The sequence below is a fragment of the Adiantum capillus-veneris genome, chromosome 16, assembly GCF_014529385.1.
Source record: "Adiantum capillus-veneris isolate H3 chromosome 16, ASM1452938v2, whole genome shotgun sequence".
Taxonomy (NCBI): Eukaryota; Viridiplantae; Streptophyta; class Polypodiopsida; order Polypodiales; family Pteridaceae; genus Adiantum; species Adiantum capillus-veneris.
The window spans coordinates 5,489,902-5,517,083 of NC_140946.1; the positions used below are offsets into that span (position 1 = coordinate 5,489,902).

A 27,182-nucleotide genomic window follows, 5' to 3' on the forward strand; every position below is an offset into this window, starting at 1 on the left:
AGCTTGAAGTCAGTGAAGCAACAACTCCTTCCAAGGCTCCTCCCTTGGAGCAGTTCTTTGACAACAAACTTTCCAAGGACTCTGCTCTACTATGCTTGGCCTATGATCCCTAGCCCCCCCTAAGAACACGGTAAGGTGATAACCTGCCAGGCTACTTTGGCCCGAGTTAGCTGGTTGTCACGCCTTTCGTGCCCTTACCAAAGAAAGTTCCTGATCAACATCTGTAAACTAGCTGATACAAGAGCTCGAGAAGATCCAGCAAGACGTGATATACCACATAGTAGCCAGAAACACTTGGTCGGCCACTACAACTCTGCCTGTCAAAGAGAGCCGTGCCGAACTCCAATGCAGCGACTTCCTACTAATGGACAGGAGGGGAGCAGTCTGCTGCTCAGGGGACAAGTCGAGGCCAACCTGACAACCCAAGTAACGAACTGCAGTCCCAAGGGGAATACATCTAAGACCCTCACCTGGTGACCAGTCAAGCGTAGGAGCACTGCCAACCCAAAAAGAAACTGTCTTCCTCCGGTTGATCAGTGCCCCTAATGCACAACAAAACACCTCAAGAGCCTGCTCACACCTATGCTGATTGGCCTCCTAGCCATCGAAGTACAAGGCTGAATCGTCGGCAAACTCAGTTTCAAGGAGCTCATCTGTCCTAATAGGAAGCGGACGGCCACGCAAGCCAACCTGCTGAGAAATCAAAATCTACTCATCGCCTCAGCATGGAACAAAAAGAGGAAGGGGGCTAGAGGGAAACTGTCTGACGGAACGCATGAGCAAGAAGCGCTCCCCTCTTCCCCCTGCCAAGAGCACCTGACTGTACGCACGCTTGTAGAGAGCTGCCACGCCTCTGATCCAAGCATCTGAGAAACCCATCCTGCGTAGAGTGCCCTCCAGGAAGTCCCAGTCAACTCTTTCGTAGGCCTTCTCAAAATCGAGAAAGAGTATCCTCTCCTCCGAGACGCGTAAGGACAGACGCCTCCAAAAAAGTGAAGATGTTGTCAAGGATACTACGTCCCTTGACAAAACCAGTCTGTGTCCCATGTATAATGCTCTCTAGTAGTGGCCGGATCCTCAACAGCTCAAAGCCTTTGCCAGAATTTTTAGGATAAGTTGAGTGTGCAAAACGTACTGGAATGCGCTGCAAAGATTTGAACCAAGCAAGTCCTAGTACTCCAAGAAAAAGCTGGGAGTCAGACCATCCTCCCTTGGACAACTACCTCGAGGGAGTGCTCTGAGGGCCTCATGAAGCTCCTCTAGCTGGAGAAGGAGCTCAAGTCTCTATGCATCTCCTCAGTGACAAGGCAAGGCATCTGTGCCCAAACCTACTCTCTACATGCATCCTAACGCTCTGATTGAGGCTCAGCTGACAACAAATCACGATAAAAGTCAGTAGTAGCTGCACGCATATCCTCAAGCTCTGAGCAACTGACCCGTCGGGTCTCCTCAATTGGCTGACACTGGTGAATGCATGGCGTGGCCCCACCCTCTCAAAAAACTTCCCAGTAACTCTGTCACCTACCTGGGTCCACTAAGATGCCTACCAATGGAAGGAAAACTCATGACGCCACTCCTCAATGCTAGTGAACTCCTATCTAGCCTGCTGCATCTTCTCCTCCAACCACTCCAACCAAGAACTATCTGGCCCCGTCGGAGACGCTTCTCCTACTCCCTGGCTGCAAGAGCTACAGACTCCTGGACGAAGAAGCAACTAAGCTCAGTCACTATAGAGGCCACTCTACCAGCAGGGGTGTCCTGCGTATCCAAGCACTCTGTCCAAAGTGCCTCCACCAGCTCTCTAAGCTCTGGATCAAGCAAGATCCTCTTAGGGATGCCTAGCATCGTACCCCCTCTCCTCGGTCTGTCTGTGATAGTGAGAATCACTGGCGCATGGTCGAAGAAAGTAGTCCCTGCCAGGATAAAAACAGATCCTCCCATGTCACAAATGTAGTCACTGGCGTAGAAGCGATCTATCCGAGATAGATTCACTCCTCCTACTCTGCGGCGGTCAGAGCGAGAGAGAGACAAACTGTCTGGGGGCCTCACAAAGCCTAAATGCTGCAAAACATCAGAAACCCTCAAAATACATAGATGCTCCCAAGATGCCAACTTAGCCTCGTGCATGGTAGCATGGCCATCTCCAATCCTGTCCGAGGGATCCTCCAACATGTTGAAGTCTCCCTAGACACACCACTTCTCTCCATGCGACAAAGACTCTACAATATGAGACCAAAACTCTGCTCGTCCACTTGCCACATTGGGCGCATATATGTTCAAGAAACCCATGAGGCAACCCTGAACCTGCATAGTAATCCACTGAACCCTACCTCGCACAATAATATCTCTGCCCACAAATGGCCTGCTGCCATGAATTCGCAATAGTCATACATACCCCTACCTGGATACCTCCAGGTCCAAATGAAGCTGACCAAAATGTCTCATAGTGACCATGCAAAATCTGACCACATTGTCTAATGTGGCTCTCACAGAGATGATGCTTTTGTAGCATAAGAATATCAATCTGACCACCCCAAGTCATCGCTAAAGCTCATCACGCAACCGACCCCTCTGACGCAGGAACTGGATCCTCTTAATCCCTCCACATTCCATGAGACAATCCTCGTGGAGTCAGTGAGAAAAAAACAGATGCTGCAGCAGTAGCAACCTCGCTATCTTTGAGGCCGTCTTGGATCAAGAGTAATCCGCATCCGAACGACCTCTAGACATCCACATCTGAAGTGACTGTCCCACCGAGGCCCAAGCTGAGCGTGCAGTCTGTAGGGCGACATCCTCTATCCAAGAATCCTCATGTACAAATACATAGCAAGGGGGGCTATGAGTGTCAGCAAACAAGTGCACCACAAAGTGCCTGCAACCTGCTGTATCCGGCGGTGTCACACTAAACTTGTCTAAGAGCCAAAGTGTCTGTACGAGATCTATCACTCCAAGTCCCCTAAGTGGTGTGAGAACTCAATAACCTCGATGATCCTTGCCGCACAGTGGAAAGGAGAAACCTACCATTGTATACAGAGCCTCAGTGCCTCGGGCTGCTAGAAAGAGGACGTGAACTCCCTCCAGGTCGGGAGAAGGGTCACCAAGGAATGGTGTGAAGCTGTAGTCGAAGAAGTCCCATTGTCTGCGAATGTCAAAGCTGGTCAAACCACAAGGGACTGCTGCATAAGGAGAGGTCACGACCAGAAGTGACGTCCTGAGGTGGGGATGTCCTCTCGAGCCATGCGACTCGTAGCGAAAAGACAACCAAGAGATCCTGAGTATTTTTATAATAAGCCAATCTACTTGATGTGAATTTTGCAAATGCATTATGGGCACAATTGAGGAAAGAGAGAAAGATTGTTATTATCGTTTTTTACATGGGAGGATACAAAATTGTTTTAAAAATGAAATAATAGTGTGTCTGTCTAGTCCCCCTGCGTTTGCCGAGGAGTGTGGGATGGATCGAGAGATGAGGCTGAGGGTCCCACTGGGGAGAGAGAAGGAGCGAGAGGAGGGGTTGGGGGTGTAGGTGGGGGAGGAGGAGGAGGCGGCACGAAGGAGTTTGAAGGTGGAGGAGGGGGAGGAGGTGGAGCTGAGGTGGAGAGGGCCTCCTCAGTGGGCTCCTGCTGGAGGGGTCAGAACAGTTTTGCTCTCGGAAACCAATGTTGCTGAGCGAAAAATTTGGCGTATTGGAGATCCTTGGAGTACCATAGCATCTGTCGAGCACAGTTGTCGACCTGTTCATTCATAAACGGTGGGTGGAGATGGACCTTACTCTTCTCCCGACTTGTCGGCAGGAGGTCGATGCCCGTTGGAATCCTCGTTCTTTTCTTCTTCACCCGAGTGGTTGGGTGCAACAATTTCCTCTATGCGGAATTTTTGTCGACTAAATCTATGTGTGCTACAAGTAAAGGGATCGGATCCTCCGTAGAAAAAGAATCGACTGAGCTCTCATACCACTGTAGAGGACTTGGATACCCCAAGCCAAAGATCTAATGTAACACACGTGAGAGAAACTAAAATAATTGAACAAAACTGAGAGAGATACAACACGGCACAACGGAGTTCCGCGCCCAAAAGTACTCGCCCCAAAACTAGCACCCCTTCTTGGTATTTCTTTATTATTACGCTTCAACAAGTACACTGTCCGAGGATCCTCTCTCTCTGCGGTGCTCCCAAAACCAACCTACCAAAAGAGGAGGCCATGGCACACTTATAAAGGCCCCTAGCCAGTTCAAAAGCAGTTAAATGAAAAGCACTCGCTCCCAAAAGCTAGCGCTGCTGGTAGCCTCCGCAAAACGTGGCCGTCCATATTATGCCACTTCAATAAATCCGTACAGCGCTACCACGTCAGTAGTTTCTTCGCAATTTTGGGTCCACGCTTTTATTAAGAAGATTTTAAACTCCTTGACTGGTTTCCATAAGTTAGGCTGGTTAGGTTTTTAATCCTAACCCCCTTCTTGGCCCCTTGATAGGAACCTGCAAGTTGATAAAACTTCTTTTGTCTCTTTTGCTAGGATTTAGGCCATGCCACGTCATCACTTTGTGACATTGGGAGAGGTGTATTCATTTGGGAGGGAAATGTTGAACCTCCTGGAAGATTGAGGCCGAGGACCGCCCTCTGTTCTCGAGTGAAGACACCAGCAGGCTCCTCTACCAACTGCAACTTGTCTTGAGGGGCAACTACATGGGCAAAAGGTGGCGGCTGAGGACTGGTACTAACTACGATCAGATTAATCTTTTCCGGTTGGCTTTGGCATGGGCTCGAAGATGTGGATGTGCGTTGCTTTGAGCAGTCCTTACTGTAGTGATCCTTGGCATCAGGGCAATGTTTGCAAGGGGTAGACCCTTCGGAAAGAAGACGTTTACTTAGGTAGTGCCCATATTCCCTGCATCTGTAGCACAAAATGGGTCGATTACATGGGCGAGATGGGAGAAGAGGTGGTCGCTGCTCGTGTTGCATGAAGTTGGACATTGACGTGTAGAAGCTCTGAAGGGCTAACGGAATTTTAGAATGATAAAAGCTTTGAGATGGAAAGGAACCTTGCGTATGAGGGGTAGTTAGCAAAGGGGGCATGTGATTCGGATGGACAAAGGGGGAAACCATGTTGAAGTCAAGTGTCAACCCTTGTTGAAGGTAAGAGCTAGGCTATATTGTAGTTGCCCAAAGGGGGCATTCTTGTGGAGGATGCCTTGGAGAGCGACATGAGCTATACCGGACCACACGCTTCGACTCCTAATGAGCCTGGTGATCTTCTACTCTCTCTTGATTTGTTCCAAAGCTTCTTGATGTGGGGACTTCTCCTGTCAAAGAGAGAAGGACTTCTCCTCTTGAGGAGCTCATTGTAATTTCAGTGCTTCGAGTTCCCTGCCTATAGAAATCAAGGGGTTAGAGGCACCTTCCATAAGAACTGAGGTGGTCTCTACACTTTTTTTTTGGGGGGGGGCGGGCGTTTTTCACTAGCCTCCTTGCTCCCTCTATCCTGGTAGCAACAATGACAAACTCCTCCAAGGTTGCTTCAAGTGAGAAAGTCTCTCATAGCTTCTCTATTGAGATGTCTTGGGGAGAGCTTTCTCCACCCACTTCTTGACCACAAATTCTCATGGTTGTTGGGGAAGCTTGGTGACCAGAGACCTTGTTCTAGTCACGAGTTTTGCAACAGTATCATATTGAAGCACTAAGTTTGCCAATTCATCCAACACCTTCTCTTGGAAGTCACTTGGTATAAAAGCTTCATAGAACTTCCCCGTAGTGTTGCCCAAGTTGTGAAGTGGTTTTCTGCAAACTAATTTTTACCATTTATCTGCGAAGCCGTCCAAGGTTGACGAAAAGAGCACTAGTTAGGCATCTTCCCTATTGAGGCCATGACCTCTACATAGAGATACAAATCTCCTAGCATGGTCATCTGCATCCTCCATAGAGAATCCCTTGAAAGTTTGAAACTTTGTGTTCACCTTGGCAAATTACGCTTGGTAGCTCCTCTGGTGTTGCCTGCTCAGGAGCTTGTTGTAACACAGTTGGTGGAAAGTATATTGGGGGAGGGGACAGGGGTTGTGGGGAGCTTGTTGAGGAAGAGGATAGTGGAAGCGGGAGTGGAGGACTTATACTCGGTGAGAAAGGCTGACGCTTCCTGTGGTAGTATCGCAGAGGACTCCGTAGTGGGCTTTGTTTATCTTTAGGCTGCCTTGTACGTGTCATGCAGTAGCAACACACCCACCCAAGCTTTGGGCACAAAGACCCTTGAGCTTGCTGAACAGCAGGCTATAGACCCACTGGACCAGACTCGACTAGACCACTCCAGCTAGACTAGGGTAAGAGACTAGATCAACTAGATTAAGCTGGATGAGGCAAAGGCCAGCTAGACCAAGCTCGATGAAGGCGAAGGTGGGCCAGACCAAGCTAGACCAGACGAGTCTAGGTCAACATGCTAGACCACAGTCTAGGCCAGGCGAGAGACTAAACCAACTAGCTTCTCGGTCATGTACGCTTAGCGGAGGGAGACCACTTGAGGTCCCATCTGGCATGCCCAAAATGAAAGCACGTGTAGCAAGAAAAGTGTGTCGTGCTCTCTAGTGTGGGTGCTCTTCAATGCACCGTGCAAGAAACCTCACTCGAAAAGAATGAAAATACAATAGAGCAATGAAACCAAGAAAACTCAAAAGAGACAACAACAGACTCTGAACTCAATGGAACTCAACTAACTCATGACCATAATGTCAAACCATAGAAGCATGTGTATCCCTTCTTAGAGAGGTTTAAGGGCTGATATTCCCCTCATGCATTATCTGTGAAGCGCACTATGGAACCAATACAAACTCTGGCTGGCAGTACACTCAGCTCCAAGCCCAGGAGTCACAGGTACAATGGGGGGGTCGAGGCTCTGATTGTGCAGGGAGAGTGCAAATGCGAGGTGCTGGACTGAACACGAGACTCAAGACTCTAGACTCAGAAGACGTCTAGGAAGGCATGCAACGACTAAAACCAACTGAGCATACATACAACCATAAAGAGTAGCCAATGGCTATACCAATGTAAGCATCGACTACTCTCTCAAGGTATTAGCGACAACTCTCGCTTGCAGCACACACACCTCCGGACAAAGTGCTTACAGGGTAAAATGGGGGTGTCCAGGCTCACATTGTCTATGGAGAGTTTTCTGTGCATCAGTAAACTCTTGACAAAAAAATCGTACCAAACTCATATCAGACTCCTCATATATACAATGGCTATCCATCAGGCATAACTCTAGCAAAATATCTCTGAACAGACAACTATGCATATCTACAGATTGTAGTGGCGGAGGTAGAATGACCACCGTGTTCACTCGACATTAATCCACAAAGTCATGCATAAGAGCTACCAAATAGCAGGCTCTGTCCCATGTAGTCAATGCGACTCCCACCAATCCAATCTGTATGTTTGTCAAGCATGTTAAGTCGCCCCCTATTTTCATAATCATAATCCTCATGGAGTCTAAGAAAACTAAAAAGCTAGCTAGCGTGCAATTTCAGGTAGGATTGGAAGGGTTAGATGCCGCTGAAGCACATGCCAAAGCAGTACCAAGGTCACTCTGACTTCACAATATGCCTCAGCCTCATGAGTATATGCATAACAAGGCGAAACAACAGCATCCCCCAAAATTTTAACTCAAGCCAGTTCTGACTCTACTATTGCTTGTACATTTCATCTCTCTGTATTCAAGTGCTAAAGGCATTGATGTGCTGTGCATGATTCTGTATCACTGTATCATAGATACTTACTTAAACTTTTGTACTCAGCTATTTTGCCCATTAAGAATTATTTTGGTGAATAGTCTAAGAATAACAAGCGTATGTGAAGGCAAGCTTACTCTTTTACACCTGCCCAATGCATTAATCACTAGTATTGCAACAACTGGATAGTACCAATGCATATCAAGCACACGCCACTTCTGCATAACATGGAAACATCAGAAACCGTTAACAACAGTTGCCCAGTTTGAAATATGGACTTGAATCCCAGAATTCAGGTTAACATATGAAGGTCTGTATTGATATACCTTTAGAAAAGGAAGCAGCACTCTAATCGGAAGCTGTACAGGGTCTCTAGGTTTATGTTCTGGCAGACATGCCTTGAGACACACCTCTATGATTTCTTGATTGTCCTTAAAAACTCTCTGAAACATTTAATCCCGTTAGTTACTCTCATGCATTTGTGAGGCCCTTTTGCAACCTTGTATTCTTAAATGCATTTTGGAATAGCAGGCCTAATTCCATTCTGATCAATCTCAATCAATCAGGCAACATAAGTACCAGTGCAAGCAATAAACATTTGTTGCTAAGATATAAATACTTTGTGGAAGGCTCTTTAGCTCAGTCAAGTTGATTTGCATGGTTTTATCTTTTAATTGAAACATTTTGTTGACTCAGAGTAACACAAGATTACCAAGCACTCCTTTTGAGAAGATGCCTGTACACTATCAAAATTTGGCTTGATCTTACTGTTCCAAGCCGGTACTAAATCATCAACAATCAAACTTGACGCCTTTCGGAAACAAAGAGGTAAGATCTATCAGAAATGTATGCTCTTAAAGTTTTGAATGAATTTGCTCATACAAAACTCCACACCCTGTAATGCAGATAGTAATCAAGACAAATCTATCAAACACGCATTTCCCTTTAACTTGTGAACGTAGGAATGTACGCCTTCAAAGATTATCAAAAGAACATTGTTATACGTCTAATGGTTTGAATTCTGAGATACCTCAGAATACACAACTTTCTTTTCCATATTTCTGGGTGACATGCCTAAGATCACAAAGAAATTTGTACATGAGTTGATGCAACTAGCAATCTGTTTAACTTTGGGTACTAATTATGCAGCTCTTTCAGAAACAAATCATTACAAAGTTACAAGGCTTAGCTTGAATCAGCACATGTTATTTTAATAAACACTTGGAAATTGGGAAACGCTTTTCCAGCTTTTATGGGTCTATGTGAGAGTTCTATCCATGGTTTATTGATGACCTCCACCTGTCTTTGTAAGGCTCCTCTATAGTATTGGTATCCTGTGACCTAGAGGTAGAGTGAAAATGCATAACCTGAAAGGCATGTCACCATGGGATTGTGGATGTTCTCCTTCATGGAGGAGCATGAGAGCAGTGAGTCGTAATGAGGGTGGCAAGTAGTGAGACTGAAGGCTGGCAGTATAAACAATAGAAAGGCAAAGTGTGCCTCCTTTTCTTACAGAGAGGAGCCAGTAGACGCTTCATAGTTTCTGAGAAGAATGTGGTCCAGCTGCGACCAAATGGTCTCTATTGTATCTTCAAGGCCAGCTCCAACGAATAGAAGGCTGATTAAATGGCTTGATCCATATGCAGAACTCGGCCTCAGCATCCATCTTCCCAAACGCGAGGTAGACAATTGTAAAAGGAAGGTAGAGATAAATGCATACATGTAGTCATGAAAAGTCAGACCAAAGAAGCTGCAGCCCAATAACCTGCAGCACTAAACAGTAAGAATCAAGAGAATAGTTACAGCAAATTGGATGATCAATGTATAGGAACTAAGGGTAGAAATAGACACCAGTCCCCCTGTGTGTCAGCAGCTATCAATATGCTGCATGGAAATCAATGTTCGGGAAAAGTGTGCGGCGTGCCTCAGCTTAGCCTTGAACCAGTTGGAAAACCAGATCAGCCAATTGAAGGGAGGGAGAGAAGGAGAAAATCCGGTTAAAAAATTTAAGAAAATAGAGTTAAATTGCAAAAATTACCGGTTATTTTACAAAATTTTCGCTTTGGATCTACCCTAAAGGGAATTTTGTATGTTTGTGAAATTGATTTTTTCCGAACACTGATGGAAATTAACCAGAGCTCTATCGCTACAGTTTTCGAAGAGACAGTTTGTTGCCATTTCACATCATGCAAAAAAGACGACAACACTCCTTGGTGAGCTGGCGACACTAAGGCTGCGTTCAGACTGCTCAAAAGGATCAAGCCCCTTTTCCACTCTGCGCAGTCTGAATAGCTGCTCCTTTGGTTGGTCCAGCTTAGCAAAAAGCTTACATGCAGGGGCAGTCTAAACGCTGCCTAGTCAATCTCCACTCCCCTCAGGAGTACCTGACACGGATCCTACCAGACGGGATGAATGGTCTACATACATTGAGAAATGTATATTGTGTAGAATCTCAAGCCGTCAAGTGGACTGTGAACCCTGCACGCATCGAAATTTTGCGAACCAGCATCTGATCATTGTGTGAAAGGTGTGTGTACTCAACAGTGCAAACCGTGTGGGAACTCGGGTGACAAGAGGACCCTACAGTTAGTGTATGTATAATGTTACTATGAGTGGTGTTTTTAACATTTTAACTTTCTGGTCTCATAGGTCACTTTGGCCTTTTGAAGACGTTAATATAACATTTCATTTCATCTCTCTCTCTCTCTCTCTCTCTCTCTCTCTCTCTCTCTCTCTCTCTCTCTCTCTCACACACACACACACACACACACGGATACATACCCACACACACACTACACACATACACGCATACACACACGTACTCCCTCTCTTCCCCTTCTCCCCTCTTCTTCACAATATGAAGAGAGGGTAGTTACGAAGACAACCATGTCTTCCCCCATCATCAAGACGCCGACATCGACAATGAAGACAACCTTCATGCTCACGAACAAGAGGCTTGCACAATTGGAGAAGGACATGAAAGAATGGCGGATGGAGAGAGAGATATGGGAGGAGGAGAAAGCCACCTTCATCAAGCTATGGAACGAAGAGGAGGACATGAGAGCGGAAATCCAAAATCTCAAAGAGGAGAAGGAGAGAAGGGAACGGGAGAACGAGAAGGAGAGGGAGAGATGGAGGAAAGAGCAAGAAGAGATGAAGGCACAAATCGATCTCCTTCATGCTTCCATCACATCCCTCACCCCCGAGGAAGGAGAGATTAAAGAAGAGGCTAAGGAAGCCCTCAAGGAGAAGATCACCAAAGCCCTCACCGCAAGCATTGAGGACAAATTAGAGGCCACCAAAGAAGGATGGGTCGAAGTGGTCAAAAAGAACATCAAAAAGGTAGCAAGAGAGGAAGCCCAAAAAGATGAGGTACTCATCGTACACACAACCATCGAGGAGGAGAAGATGCGACAAGCTCACCGTCTCAATGTGCGAGTGACCGGCATCAAAGAAGAAGAAGGGTCTACACCCGAGAGCGATGGGAAAGCTTTATGCAAGAAAGTGGGATACAAGGAAGAAGAGATCCCTTTCTCCAAAGTTTGGAGAGCCGGCAAAGATCCAAAGAAGAGAGCTCTCATCCTCCAATTCGCCTCCGAGGAGTCTCGAACTTCTTTCCTCCGAAAGAGGGTCATCTTGAGAGGGCTAGAAGGCCCCCCGATTTATCTTGATGATGACCTCACAAAGATGCAACAAGATCACCGTCGCGCGTGCATGCCTAGAGTCCACCAAGCCTGCAAAGTAGGGAAGAAGGCAGTATATCGAGATGGTAGGGTTATCATTGATGGCAAGACCATCGCATAGGGACTCACGGCCTGTGGGACACACAAGGAGATTCATGTCACGGTTTGGAATTGCAATGGAGACCTATGGACACACCCAGAGAGACTTGAGGAGGTGATGAGAGGTCGAGACATCATTCTACTTACAGAGACACACGAGAGCCCAGAGAGAGGGTTACCACGGATACATGGATTCCAGTGGGAGTCTCTACATCGGGGATGTATGCGCCAACACACCACTCGCGGCTCAGGAGGAGTGGCCATACTCTTTAGACAGGGGCTGCACAGCAGACTACAGATTGTTGCCCGGGACCCACAGGCCCGCTACATGTGGATTGGCCTCGAGCTCTCACGAGACAGGATCGTCTACATTGCCCTTTGCTACTTTGCTCCCACAGGATCCAGATTCGCCCGTATTGAGCAGGAGTCACCGTACGCATGCCTCACGGAGGAGATTATGGAGTACTCCACACTGGGTGAAGTCTTCCTTATGGGAGACTTCAATGCTCGTACGCGCAGTGAGCAGTGTGAGGCATATGACCACGAGGACCCAGAGGCACTACACACTCTAGATGAGGAGGCTACTATGAGAGATACAGAAGACAGAGCTCCAGTCACAGCCTACAGACGACATCTACTTCGACTTGGCTCCCAGCACCGTCTCATTATTTATAACGGGATGGTCCAGTGGCCCACCTCAGGGGGCCTGACTTGTATGCCACATGGAGTTGCAGAGGGAGGGAAGAGTACAGTCGACTATATTCTGGGACCCAGGGAGGCTACACACCTTATCACATCCTTCACCATTCCACCCATACCCATCGGAGCCGACCACACATACCTCTCTTTCTCCATCACCGGAGATACCATCCCACAGCTCCACAGCACACACTCCACACACCACCATCCATTTCACACATGAGCTAGCCTCTCTTTACTCGGCCGAGGTCGAGCATGGCCTATGCCTCCTCCACCCATCCACACCACTCTCAGTTCTCACATCACATATCTCTTCCGTTCTCCACACTTCAGCTATTAGCTCTTTTCCACACACCACTCACACAGGACGAACTCCCCCCCCCCGGGACTATGCCTCAGAACCGCTCGTATGATGATGAGTGCAGAGAGCTATACCGACGCCTCCGTGCACGGCGAGCCTTAGGAGAGATCACAGAGAGAGAGGCCAGACGGCATATGAAGACGCTGACACGCCAAAAGCGGCGAGCATTCGAAGAGGCACAGGAGCTTAAGCTATACCGCCTATTCATGAGCATGGATAGCGCGACGGCATGGCGCACCCTGCGCGAGCCACGTCCGACTACAGCTATTGAGGATCCACAGATATGGCATGATTATGCAGAGCGACTTTATGAGGTGCCAGGGCAGCCTCCTATCCCACAGCCACACGAGCCACGCCCCACGTGCTCCTCCTTCTTTACAGCAGAGATGGTAGAGAGGGCCATACGCCGCATGCAACACAGACGATCAGCTGACCATACTGGATTACAGAGTGAGCACATCATTTATGCGGCCTCCACTATAGCCCCGTTGATTGCACATGTCTTCAACCGGGCTATAGGGGAGGGCTTCCCAGAGGAGTGGACACAGCACACCATAGTGCCTATCCACAAATCTGGCGACACCCTGGACCCAGGAACTACAGGACTATCATGATTGGCCACACGATGGCCAAGCTATATGGAGCAGTACTTGAGGCACAGCTCAGCTGCTACGCAGAGATCAAGGGTCTACGAGCTCCAGGCCAGGCAGGTTTCAGACGAGCTCTCTCCACCACTGATCACATCTTCGTTCTGCGCTGCCTCATTGATGGGGCAAAGGCGCGGAAGAAGAGGCTTTACTGCTGCTTTGTGGATTTCCGCAAGGCCTTTGACACAGTCCCACGCGAGAGACTCTTCCAACGCCTTCATAGCATTGGGGTACCAACAGAGATGATTTGGGCCATATATGCTCTCTACGAGAGGGTGACGGGTCGAGTTCGTTGCCCAGGCGGTTTTTCAGAGACCATTGCTAGCACCATTGGTGTTAAGCAAGGATGCCCACTCTCCCCGACACTCTTTGGGCTCTACATCGACGAGATCTCCGACTACATACTGCGAGCAAGGGGAGAGGGGAGCGACTTGGCAGGTACTCCGGTCCACATCATGTTATATGCTGATGATATTGTGTTGATTTCAGAGTCACCCGAGGGCTTGCAACGCCATCTTGAGGCCTTGGACGAATTCAGCACACACAGGGGGTTGATTGTGAACCTTGGCAAAACCAAGGTTATGATCTTTCACACATCCAGTGCAGTGAGGAGCGCTGCCACCTTCACAGCAGCAGGAGGACAGGTTGATGTAGTCACCTCCTATTGGCATCACATTCACCAGCCTACCAGGACCCTTCACTATGAGGCAGGCTGCTGCTGACAGGCTCACCCGAGGATATGTAGCTCTGGCCATGCTAGAGCGGAGATGCCACCAGGCACACTTTCAGGAGCCCCGCACGAAGGGCTGGCTTTTCGACACCTTAGTCACCCCGGCCTTGATGTACTCGGCGGCAGTATGGGCACCAGGATTGACAGCTGACCAGTGGACACAACTTGAGAGGCCACAGGTATGTATGATCTCACGCTTGCTCCGCAGCAAGAAGACAGTGCCACATGACATTATTAGAGCCGAGCTCGCCACACCACCTATGGTTGTAGAGGCACTATTCCAGACAGTCTGCTTCATCCAGAGGATGAGAGAGCTACCTCCTGACAGACTTACTCGTAGAGAATTTGAGGCAGCTATACAGCTATCAGAGAGTGGGCATGAGAGAGCATGGTACTCACAGGTCAGAGCATGGTTTGAGGGACACGGTCTTGACATGGAGAGCCTACCACCATTCCAGTACGACCCCCACTCACCATATGTTCACCTCTCTCGCAGTGAGAGGAACTTGGTATTGAGACAGGATCTGTGGCAGCTATACACTAGGAGAGTCTGGGAGTCACCTGGCTTGGCGACGAGGATGTCAGATTACAGAGACCAGTTTCTCACCATTTTGTCTGGGGGGTTCATACACAGACCACGCTACATGGACACATATATGCCACATAGCTCACGGGTGGCGATTGGTCAGCTGAGAGTGGCTTCACACAGGTTAGAGATTGAGATCGGGAGACATACTGGTGTTCCCAGGGAGGAGCGAGTCTGCGGAGCCTGCACAGAGGAGGTGGAGAGTGAGGAGCACTTTGTATGTAGATGCAGAGCATACACTGAGATCAGAGGCAGGTATGAGGCCTTATTCAGAGGACAGCCCACTCTCCGAGAGATCATGGACTCTCGAGATCAGAGACAGCTCGGACGTTTCTTACTAGAGATACACAGCCATCGGGACACACTACTACAGCCACACACAGCTATACAGACAGAGGGGAGACAGTCACAGCTCACAGACTTCTTTCAGAGGATTGCCGCCCCTCCCTCACCGGACACTCAGAGGGAAGTGACACTCCCACAGGCGGAGGTGAGCCGAGCTAGACGACGCCCACGAGTCACAGGCTACAGGGGCGCGAGCTCCCACCACCGACAGATCGAGGAGATCCGAGCCCGGGAGCGCCGTGCCACTGAGGAGCGAGTGGCTCGGATGAGGGCCGACCCGACAGCTTTCATCCGGGTAGCCTTGGCACCAGACCCGCCCATGTACCACATCTTACATCCCCCCATTAGTACAGGATGGAGCTAGATAGCTTGATGCATTCTCATGATTGTACTACCTTGAGCATATAGACATGCATATACCCCTAGAGATAGAGCTCCATCCCTCCTCAGATACTCCACTACCTACATTCAGTTCAGTTTTGTTTCATTTGTCTTTCCGATAGACGGATGACATACACACCATGTACATTTGATTTGTCTCATAGGCCGATTTCGGCCTGACATAGACGTTAAAAATCTTTCTCTCTCTCTCTTAGTTTAGGATTCCGCAGTATTTATATCTTGTTAACCCTAGTTTAATTTATTTTGTTAATCTGACTTGATATCAGATACACCGCATTGTAACTTCCTAGTCTCATAGGTCACTTTGGCCTTTTGAAGACGTTAATATAACATTTCATTTCATTTTTCTCTCTCTCAGGCTTGGCTGGTGGGACTGATGACCAACAGCAACGCGAGCACGCTGATGTGAGTGCACAGGGGAGGAAGCTCGTGAACAAGCTGGCAGGGGTCTCCACGTGCAGGTTGCTCCTTTGCGTGCGCAGGCAGAGAGAGAGTCCCACAGAGGGGGATGCGTTCAGGTGGCGTTCAGTGCCTTGATAGGGCCTATCAGATCCGTAGGCCAACCAACCTGGGGCTGCGTGTGTTTTTCATTCCACTACAGGTGCTGGTACGGGAGCGCGTCCCACTGAGGCTGCATCTCGTGTTTTTGGCATGGTATATTCCCTGCGCCCTCCGGGGTAGCTTTTTGTTCGCAAGATTTCCTAACCTAGGGGACTACGTGTTATTTGTTGGACAGTTTTGGACAGGTTCAGATTCAAGGCAACGGACGCAAGGCCTTCCATTGCATCTTGCTTTATGGTTGATGCCCGCAGTGGGCTGGGGTTGTGCTTCTTCCCGATTCGGGTTGTGGATTAGTGAATCTCTGGTCAAAAATCTCTCTCTCTCTCTCTCTCTCTCTCTCTCTCTCTCTCTCTCTCTCTCTCTCTCTCTCTCTCTCATACACGTAGGATTCAGTGGGCAATTCTGTGTGCGAAATGGTAAGTGAGCCCGATACATCTCTTGAACAACAAAACATGGAAGCAATCTCCCCTGCATAGGACCCTGCACAGGACACGGAAGCCGTCAATGTCTCACCTGTTTGCAAGTCGTGAGCAAAGGCAACCTTCATGCTCACGAACAAGCGGATGGCGCAAATGGAGAGGGAAATGAAGGAGTGGAAAACAAAGATGGAAGGATGCTGGAAGGAGAAGGCCAACCTCCTTCAAATGGTCTTCAATAAAGGCGCACAATGGAAGAAGGAGAAAGAGAGCCTTGATGCAGAAATACAGACACTCAAAGAAGAAGTCTCAGCCCTCAAACAGGAGAACCCAAACGCCAAGAGAACCCTCGGTAATAGATGAAATCAAGGAAATCAAGGAACAGGTAAGGATGATCACAGAGGAAGAGAAACTGAGTGTGGCAAAGACATCTTCATGGGCGGAGATGATAACAAGGACACAGAAAAAGGCGGATGAGGCCGAAAATTGGATTGAGGTCGCCAAGAAAGGGAAAGGTCAAGAAACTCCTTGTACACCGACGCTTATCAACATGACCCTCGAAGAGGAACAAAGAAGGCGGATGCGAGCACTGCATGTGAGAGTGACCAGTCTCAAGGACATAAACAATGTGGAGAAAGAGGTCAAAAGCCTTACATCCATGATGGGGATGGAGGAGCCTTTGCACACAAAGGCATGGAGGGTAGGTAAGAAAAGTGATGGCACGAGAGAATCTTCAAAGGGGAGAGCTCTTATACTACGCTTCCCCTCGTTAGAAGAGAAGAAGGAATTCTTGAGGAAGAGGCCTACTCTCAAAAAGACAAGTATTTTCCTCGGTGATGACTTGACTCTCTCACAGCTCACACATATAAGAGAGGTAATGCCAGAGATTACAGCGGCAAGGGAGAAGGGAAAGATAGCCTTCTACAGAGATGGACGGGTGGTGATTTTAGAGCGGCGCACTGCATGACGGTGCGAGCCCTATGGGACCACACTGAAGATGGCTACCTGGAATTGTAATGGGTCTATGAGGTTGGACGTGGGTGCATTTGAGGCCAGTTTCAAAGACAAGGATATTGTATTCTTCTCAGAGACTCATTAGGCCCCTGGACAGGTGATTCCACATGTGGCGGGATACAGATGGGAGACAGCTCACAAGACAAATGCGAGATCTAAGCATGGGAGTAGAGGTTCAGGAGGAGTAGCAATGCTATTCAGAGAGAAACTACAACCATTACTACATATTGTACGAAGAGATGATCATGCTAGATATATGTGGGTTTTGAGACTGAGAGCTGACATAGGTTGATTGCTATATATTGCCATATGTTACTTTCCTCCCAGTACATCATTGTATGTTGCATCCAGAGGGCAATCGCCTTTCTCTATTCTAAATGATGACATATGGGAGTTTTCTAGGAATGGTGATATCATTCTCCTAGGGGACTTCAATGCCCGAACGGGCAACTTGTAGACAGCCTTCTACGACACTTCAAATAAGATTCTTAGAGAGATGGATGTGGGTGAGTTGGGACTTGACAGATGCTCAGATGACAGAGAGCAAACGGAGTATGGGAGATACCTCATGGAAATGACGACTGCACATGGATTAGCCGTACTTAATGGCTTATAGCGATTTCCTGGAGCAGCCGGTTTCACATGCTTTCCACACAAAGATGGGGCCAGTACAGTGGATTATGTTATGACACAACCGAACTTTGTCCCCTGCATTCAGGATTTCACATTGGGAGCCAGGCTAGTGGGCATAGCAGTAGATCATGCTCTCTTGACACTGTCCATTAAATTTCAGTATAGTACAACCCAGACATCAGGAGGCAGGTCACACACCCACTATACATTTACACCAGAGACTGATTTCAGTTATACAGAGGAGATCTGGGACCGTCTATTGGAAGGCACAACTGGCACAAATGGTACAGGCCTCTCAGTAAAGGAGTGCACCTCTCTATTGACTGAGACACTGCATGGGGCTGCATCAGTGGCATACCCACACACTCAGCCAGACTAGAGACGACATTCTGGGAGCATGCCCTAGAATAATTGGTATGATGAGGAGTGCAGAGAGATGAGATCCCAGCTTCAGAGGGATCTTCTTTTAGGAGTCATCACTTATAGACAGTCTCGGATTGCTTTCCGACGCCTTGTGCGACGGAAGAAGCGAGCTTACCTAGCTCAGATGTAGCGAGACTTATATCAGATGTTCTTGAGTAGGGACTCAGGAGAGACATGGCGACTCTTCCATGAGCACTTCCCTCCCACAGTGATTACTTCACCTGATGTGTGGGGCCAATATGCGACATCATTATATACGGTTCTTGGACAGGAACCCCTTCCAGACCCTACCAAGCCTTGCCCAACTACGAGCACTTTCTTTACACTTGAGATGGTACAAAGGGCCATCGACAGGATGAGGACCGGGAAGGCATATGATCATGACGGTCTAGTAGCAGAGCACTTAATACATGCCAGGGATATGCTGATGGAGGTTCTTGGAGTGTTGTTCAATCGTGCCATGTGTGAGGGATTACCTGAGACCTGGAGTTTGTCTAATATTGTGACCATCTTCAAGGCTGGTGACCCTACAGAGCATGGGAACTACTGCACTATTATGGCTGGACACACATTGGCACGGTTGTATGCATCTATTCTCGAGCAACGCTTGAGTAATTGGGCAGAGCGCGAGGGTGTACGAGCAAAGGGTCAGGCCGGCTTCAGGAGGGGTTTCTCCACTCTTGATCATATTCTGACACTCAGGGCCATCATTGAGGAGGACAAAGCACATGGGAGACGGATCTATTGTAGCTTTGTGGATTTTCGCAAAGCATTTGACATGGTACCAAGAGCTCGATTGATGCGTAGACTACAGGAGATGGGGGTGCCCATAGAGGTGATTTGGGGGATTATGGCTTTGTACAGATCAGTGATGGGACATGTACGGAGTCCGGAAGGGGTATCTGATTTAGTTCACTCTACTATTGGAGTGAGACAGGGCTACCCATTGTCTCCTACTCTATTTGGTATGTATGTTGATGAGGTGTCTAATTACATTGACAGAGACAGTGACAGGGCCTCCCAGCAGGCAGGGACGTGGATCCCATTGTTGCTATATGCTAATGATATTGTGCTGATATCTGACTCACCAGAAGGTATGCAACGACATTTGGATGCACTACATAGTTTTGTAGAGGATAGTGGATTGTGTGTAAACCTAGGTAAAACCAAGGTTATGATGTTTAACACCACACCGCAATGGGTCAGGAGATCAGTACCTACTTTCAAATATGGTCAGGAGATTGTGAAGTATACAGATGCATACACTTACCTGGGGGTAGTCTTTACTGGGCCGAGATTTTCTTTGAGAAGAGCAACAGAGACTAGACTAACTAGAGCTGGTGCGGCTCTGCGAGGAATGGAGAGGATGTGTTCGCAGGTTCAGTTCCAGGAACCTAGGACAAAGTTATGGCTCTTTGATACTTTGGTTGCCTCTACTATGTTCTATGGGGTGCAGGTTTGGGGACCTTCTGTAGGCCAGGATGGTTGGAGGCGTATGGAGAAGCCCCTGGTATCTATGATCTCTCGACTGATTAGAGCCAAGGCTTCCGTACCGCATGATATCATTCGAGCGGAATTAGATGCCCCCCCTATGGAGATTGAGGCGCTTACCAGATCAGTCTCCTTTGTACACAGTATGTGGTTTACTACCAGAGATAGATATGCCAGGATGGCTCTAGAGTCCTCCAGACAATTAGCTCTTAATGGGGATACATCACGCTGGTATGCACAAATGGCATCATGGTTTCAGACACATGGTTTCACCATGGACAGGTTGCCTCCTTTTCAATACTCTCTACAAGCACCCTTGAGGTCTCTGACGCGGGTAGAGATTAATAGACTCATTCGTTAGGATCTAATCCAGCTCGACATGGATAGAGCCGATACAGGAGTTGGCACAAAGATGTCTTGCTATAGAGAGCATCTTCTCCACCTCACGGGGGATGGGTTTGTGATTCGACCTAGCTATATGGACACACATCTTTCTCATGGTTTGCGTTGTGCCATTGGCCAGATACGCACGTCCTCACATCAGCTCGAGATTAAGAGTGGCAGATTGAGAGGGACACCAGCAGATAGCAGGATATGCTGCTTATGCCATCTAGAGCCAGAGACAGAGGTACATTACATATGTCATTGCACAGTGTACTATGAGATACGAGGCCGTTTTCATTGTCTATTCAAATAAGGTTTTGGGACTCTATCTAGGGTCATGAGTTATGAGAATCAGAGATGTCTCGGGCTATATCTACTTGAGTTACACAGGCATAGAGAAACTTTACTGAGGAGAGCTGAAGAGAGACAACCCCAGAGACAGATCACAGATTTCTTTACACTAGATATTGTACACCCAGAAGAACAGACAGAGGAGCTGCCTCATGGTCTACCCTCACTACTGGCATTCTCATAGACCGAGCATTGGAGCTAGGAAAATCTAGACGACCCCGATGGAGAAGAGGAGCTACACAGTTTCGAAGGAGGCTACAACAAAGGATTCGAGCCATACTTTTTCGTCGTCCAGAGTGCAGATGAGGATGGATCTCTACTTCCCTCCCATATTGTCTACACATTGTACTGCTTAGTTCACACATTTCACGCCTTTCACCTTTGACACCTATCAGCTTAGTTTAGGATTCCGCAGTATTTATATTTTGTTATCCTAGTTTAATTTATTTTGTTTTAAAAAGATCCTTCTATTAGTTAATGAAAACTGCCCATAGGGCTATAACCACCTCTGCAAGAGAGGGCTACAACAAACATGATGGGCAGACTCTCCCAATGAAGAAAACAGCATATATACAACGAGGCTACATCAAGAGATGGGAGGAGGGAAGAGCCACACAAGTGGACGGTAGTGCCATCTGAGCACACCCTGGACAATGGTGTAGAAAGGTCCAGAGCGCCAGAGTCGAAGGAAAGCCTCGCGGCGCTCTCGCATGCGGTCGGAGCTGCCTCAAGCTGTCCTCTGAGAGTATGGATCAGCTCTAGCCAAAAGTCACGAACAGTCTCTGTTGGTGGCACAGGGCAAGCCTCAAAGATGCGGAAACAACGGGCCTGCCAGATGAACCAAAGTGTCAGGCCACTAATGAGCTCCCAACACTCCTCTCTCTCACTGCACCACTCTTGTGGAGTAAGCTCTGTAGTAGCAGGCTGGAGTGTAGGTCGCCCCCCCTGCATCACTATCATCATGCAGGTGGAAGATAGCTCACACTGAAGTGCCGGGCCCGTAAGGGTGGACCAAGCCGCTGCCCCCCAAGGGTACTGTCGAGCCGTGGAGAGAGCGGGCATCAGCTGAAGAACTCGTAGCCACACCTGCTGGGCCGAGGGACGGTCCAAAAGACAGTGACACTGACTCTCCACCAAGTGGTCACAAGCTGCACATGGGGCCGAGAGACCACTATGCACTAGCCAGCTCCCTACTGCTATAGCTCTGTGTGCGACCAGCCACTGAAACAAGGTGACTCGTCTCGGCTGCCTGGAGTCCCACAACCTCTCCCAAAAGGCTGCCAAGAACTCGACTGTGAGACCCTCCTCCTGCCAATGACGTGCTGCAGCTGGGCGAGCCTCTCTCTGTGCTGCTAGTATATGACATCCCAGTCGAACAGTGTACTAAAAGAATGGGACTCTTGGGATCCCACTGTACTCGTGCCAGTGGACAACACTCCCAAGCCCACAACCTCCAATGTCCAGTCTTAAGAGCTGCTGGGTCAGGGTCTATGACGCAAGTCCTCCCACAGATGCCCACTACTCGGATCCTCTGAAAACAGCACTCTGCTACCTGCGGGGCCTCTACTGCAACTCGCTGTAGTCGTCCCCCACCCTGAAGCTCGAAGAACAGGGCTGGGACAGTCTCTAAGCAAGCCTTGACTGAGATGAGAACCTCCAGTCGTGTGAAGGCTCCCATCCAACGGGGTGCTACTGGCTTGAGACGCGTGAGCCACTCAGCTGGAACTGACTCTGAGATATCCTGACACATGCTCTGCACCGCTCTCATGCCCTATAGCTGGAACCCCTGCACCTCCTCTGACAAACCTATGAACTCTAGCCAGTCGCCTAGGAAACATGAGGCAGACTACCAACCAAGTGGCCTCTCTGAGAGCTAACCATGGGGTTCCAGACGAGGGGCTACAGTAGACGCTCCTCCGTGCACGTCCGCTGTCTCTGCACCAGGCCACGTCGTAAGAGCTCCCAAAATCGAAGCAAACTCACAGCGAAGCGGTCCTCCAATCTCCAGCTCAAATCAAGTCTGCGCATCTCTGTAAAGATCCATATGGTCCAAGGTTGCTAAGGGCCTCCTGATTGAGGTACCCTGGCACAAAGCCGTTGTAGCAAGAACTCCTTCCAACTCTCCTCAACTGGAAGATGTCCTCTGACGATGAACTTCCCAAAAAGGCTCTGCTCTGCTGTGCTGGATCAATGATCCCAAGCCCTCCCTGAGAACAAGGAAGCGTGATGACCTGCCAAGCCACCTTGGCTTGGGCTATCTGAGTGTCACTTCCTGACCAAAGGAAGTTCCTGATCAGCCTCTCTACCTGGCTGATACAAGAACTCGAGAAGATCCAGCAGGAAGTGATGCACCACATAGTCGCCAACACCTGGTTGGCAACTACTACTCTGCCAGCCAGAGAAAGTCATGCTGAGCTCCAATGTAACAACTTTCTTCTGATAGACAGGAGAAGGGGAGCAATCTGCTGCTCGGGAGACAAGTCCAAACCAACCTGACAACCCAAGTACCGAACTGCAGTCCCTGGGGGAATCCACCTGAAACCCTCTCCTGGCATCCAATCTGACACAGGAGCACTACCAACCGAGACAGCCCTGTCTTTCTCGAGTTGATCAGTGTGCTCGATGCACAACAGAAGGTCTCCAAAGCCTGCTTACATCTGTGAAGATTGGCCTCCTGGCCATCTAAGGACAAGACTGAGTCATCGGCAAACTCAACGTACAGTAGCTCATCTCCCCGAATAGGGAGTGCTAAGCCCCGTAGACCAACCTGCTGTGACACCAAAAATCTGCTCATCGCCTCCGCATAGAACAGAAAGAGAAAGGGGGCAAGGGGACAGCCCTGTCTGACCAAGCGTGTTAGCATGAAGCGATCACCTCTTCCTCCTGCCAAAAGTACTTGACTGTGAGGCTGTCTATACAAGGCTGACACCCCTCTGATCCAAGCATCTGAGAAGCCCATCCTGCGTAGAGTGCCCTCTAGAAAGTCCCAGTCAACTCTGTCGTATGCCTTCTCAAAATCGAGAAAAAGAATCACGAGGTCCTCACCACGGAGCTGTGCCAGGGCAGAAGCCTCCCAAAAAGTAAAGATGTTGTCAAGGATACTGCGTTCCTTGACAAAACCTGTCTAAGTCCCATGTATAAGGCTCTCTAAAAGTGGCTGAATCCTCAAACTCAGAGCCTTGGCAAGAATTTTGTAGGCTGAGTTGAGGATGGTGATTCGGCGCCACTGTCGGATCTCATCCAAGGAGCCACCCTTCTTGGGAATGAGGTAGATTAGGCCCTCACTCATGCTGTCAGGCATCACTCCTGTGTGCAAAATGTATTGAAAAGCACTACAGAGATCTGGGCCAAGCAGGTCCCAGTACCCCAAGAAAAAGCTGGGAGTCAATCCATCCTCACCTGGACAGCTACCATGGGGGAGGGCCTTAACAGCCGTGTGCAGCTCCTCAAGCTGAAGTGGCATCTCTAGCCTCTGACGCATCTCCTCAGTCATAAGACAAGGCATTTGTGCCCAAACTTGCTTCCTGCATCCATCATGCCACTCTGACTGGGGCTCTGCAGACAGTAACTCACGGTAGAAGTCAATAGCAACTGCACGCATATCCTCGGGCTCACAAGCAACGGACCCGTCGGGCCTCCTCAACTGACTGACCTTGGCATGCGAGTGTCCAGGTCCCACTGTCTCAAAGAAAGCACTAGTCACTCTATCACCCACCTGAGTCCACTGAGATGCATGTCGGTGGAAAGCAATCTCATGTCGCCTCTCCTTTCTGCTAGCAAGCTCCTGTCGAGCCTGCTGTAACTGCTCCTCCAACCAAGGACTGTCTGGATGCTGCTCCTGCATCCTCTGTAGTGAAGCAATGCCCCGTCTGAGACGCTGCTCTACCTCTCTCGCTGCAGCCCTGCGAGCCAGAGACTCCTAAAGGAAAAAATGGCTAATCTGAGCTAGGCCTGAGGCCACTCTGTCAGCAGGAGAATCCTGTCTGTCCATGCCCTCTGTCCACAGAGCCTCCACCCTCTCTCTGAGTGTCGAGTCCAACAAGACCCTCTCTGGGATGCAAAGCATCGCGCTCCCACTCCTCTGCCTTTCTGCCACTGTGAGGATCAGTGGTGCATGGTCCGATAAGGAGGTCCCTGCCAGGATGCCCACTGATCCTCCCAACTCACTAAAGTGGTCACTAGTGTAGAAGCGATCTATCCGCGATAAATTCACACCTCCCACTCTGCGGTCCAAGGCAAGACTATCTTGGGGCTTTACAAAACCAGAGTGCTGCCATGTATCCGAGACCCTCAGAGTCATACAAAACCTCTCCCAAGCTGCCAACTCGACTCCATGCACAATAGCATGGCTGCCACCAATCCTGTCAGAAGGGTCCTCCAATATGTTGAAGTCCCCTCCTATACACCAATGATCTGCCTGTGGCAAACTCTATAATCTGTGACCAAAACTCTGCACGAGCACTCGCCACATTGGGCGCATAGATGTTCAGGAAACCCACAAGGCAACCCTGAACCTGCATAGTAATCCACTGAGTCCTGCCTGGCACAATAATCCCTCTACCCATAATGGCCTACTGCAATGAGTCCGCAATAGTCATACATACCCCACCCTGGATGCCTCCAGGTCCAAAAGCAGCTTACCAAAAAGTATCATAATGTCCCAGCAAAAGCTGACCACATCGCCGAATGCGGCTCTCACACAGATGGTGCTTCTGAAGCATAAGGAGATCAACCTCTCCTCCCACAAGGCAACACTGAATCTCCTGACGCAATCGGCCCCGCTAATGTTGAAATTGGGGCCCACCTAGTCCCTACACGTTCCATGAGACGATCCTCATGGGGAGCGAGAGAGAACAGATGCTGCCGCAACAGCTAGACGGGCTATCTTTGAGGCTGGCTTGGATAGGGAGTAATCCGCATTTGAGCGTCCTCTAGATACGCGTTCCTCTAGATACGCGTGACTGCAGTGAGTGCCTAGCCCAAGCCCAAGAAGAGCGAGCCTTGCGTAAAGCAACCTGCTCTGTCCAGGAGTCCTCATGAATGTATACATAGCATGGCAAACACTGCGTATCAACAAAGAAGTAAACCACAATGTGCCTACATCCTACTGAGTCTGGGGGTGTCACCGCAAACTTGGCCAATGGCCACAAAGTCTGTAGCATGTCTGTAACTCCTAGTTCTCCCATGTGGTGAGAGAACTCTAGGACCTGTGTATGCAACCATCCCAACACTGAGTCGAGAGTCCACTCTGTCTCGGCCCTGCCGCAAAGGGGGAAGGAGAAACCAGTTGCTGAGTCCAAGGCCTCTGTCCCCCTAGCGGCAAGGAACAGAGCATGGACCCTGCAGCAGGATGCCTCATGGTCTGCTGAGGGATCGCCGAGAAAACGAGTGAAGCCATAGTCGAAGAAGTCCCAGCGGCGCCGGATGTCAATGCTCGTCAGACCACGAGAGATAGCTGGAAGGGAAGATGTCTATACTTGCAGAGGGGGCCGTAAGAAAGGCTGACCCTCTCTCGCTAGGCGACTTGTGGCAAAGGCGCTACCAAGAGATCTCCTAGCCGCGATGGCGCAGCGAGGGGGGGACAGCAACAACGAGCGGGTTCTCTACTTCGGGAAAAATTTCTGAGACGGCTCCTGGTCTCATAGGTCACTTTGGCCTTTTGAAGACGTTAATATAACATTTCATTTCATCTCTCTCTCTCTCTCTCTCTCTCTCTCTCTCTCTCTCTCTCTCTCTCTCTCTCTCTCTCTCTCTCTCTCTCTCTCTCTCTCTCTCTCTCTCTCTCTCTCTCTCTCTCTCTCTCTCTCTCTCTCTCTCTCTCTCTCTCTCTCTCTCTCTCTCTCTCTCTCTCTCTCTCTCTCTCTCTCTCTCTCTCTCTCTCTCTCTCTCTCTCTCTCTCTCTCTCTCTCTCTCTCTCTCTCTCTCTCTCCTCTCTCTCTCTCTCTCTCTCTCTCTCTCTCTCTCGCAGAGACCGAGGGTTTACGAGCTCCAGGCCAGGCAGATTTCACACGAGCTTTCTCCACCACTGACCACATCTTCGTTCTGCGCTGCCTCATTGATGGGGCAAAGGCGCGGAAGAAGAGGCTTTACTTCTGCTTTGTGGATTTCCGCAAGGCCTTTGACACAGTCCCACGCGAGAGACTCTTCCAGCGCCTTCACAGCATTGGGGTACCGACAGAGATGATTTGGGCCATATATACTCTCTACGAGAGGGTGACGGGTCGAGTTCGTTGCCCAGGCGGCTTTTCAGAGACCATTGCTAGCACCATTGGTGTTAAGCAAGGATGCCCACTCTCCCCGACACTCTTTGGGCTCTACATCGACGAGATCTCCGACTACATACTACGAGCAGGGGGAGAGGGGAGCGACTTGGCAGGTACTCCGGTCCACATCATGTTATATGCTGATGATATTGTGTTGATTTCAGAGTCACCCGAGGGCTTGCAACGCCATCTTGAGGCCTTGCACGAATTCAACACACACAAGGGGTTGACTCTAAACCTTGGCAAAACCAAGGTCATGATCTTTCACACATCCAGTGCAGTGAGGAGCGCTGCCACCTTCACAGCAGCAGGAGGACAGGTTGATGTAGTCACCTCCTATGTCTACCTTGGCATCACATTCACCAGCCTACCAGGACCCTTCAC

At 49.2% G+C, this 27,182-nt stretch overlaps 1 protein-coding gene and 1 pseudogene across 8 annotated transcripts in view; one reads left to right on the forward strand and one right to left on the reverse strand.

Moving 5' to 3' along the window:
• Positions 1 to 27,182, reverse strand: part of LOC147438492 (uncharacterized) — a 250,201-nt gene that overhangs the window by 52,779 nt on the left and 170,240 nt on the right. For all 8 annotated transcript variants that reach the window (XR_015184499.1, XM_086484591.1, XM_086484590.1 and 5 more), the window contains 2 exons: positions 8,037 to 8,153; positions 7,848 to 7,928 (listed from right to left, as the gene is read on the reverse strand). Coding sequence is in view for 7 of the 8 variants with exons in the window: in XM_086484591.1 (XP_086340717.1) it covers positions 7,848 to 7,928; positions 8,037 to 8,153 (198 nt within the window). In the remaining variant the exon portion in view is untranslated. The remainder of the gene's footprint in view (positions 1 to 7,847; positions 7,929 to 8,036; positions 8,154 to 27,182) is intronic.
• Positions 17,828 to 20,942, forward strand: LOC147438493 (uncharacterized; annotated as a pseudogene).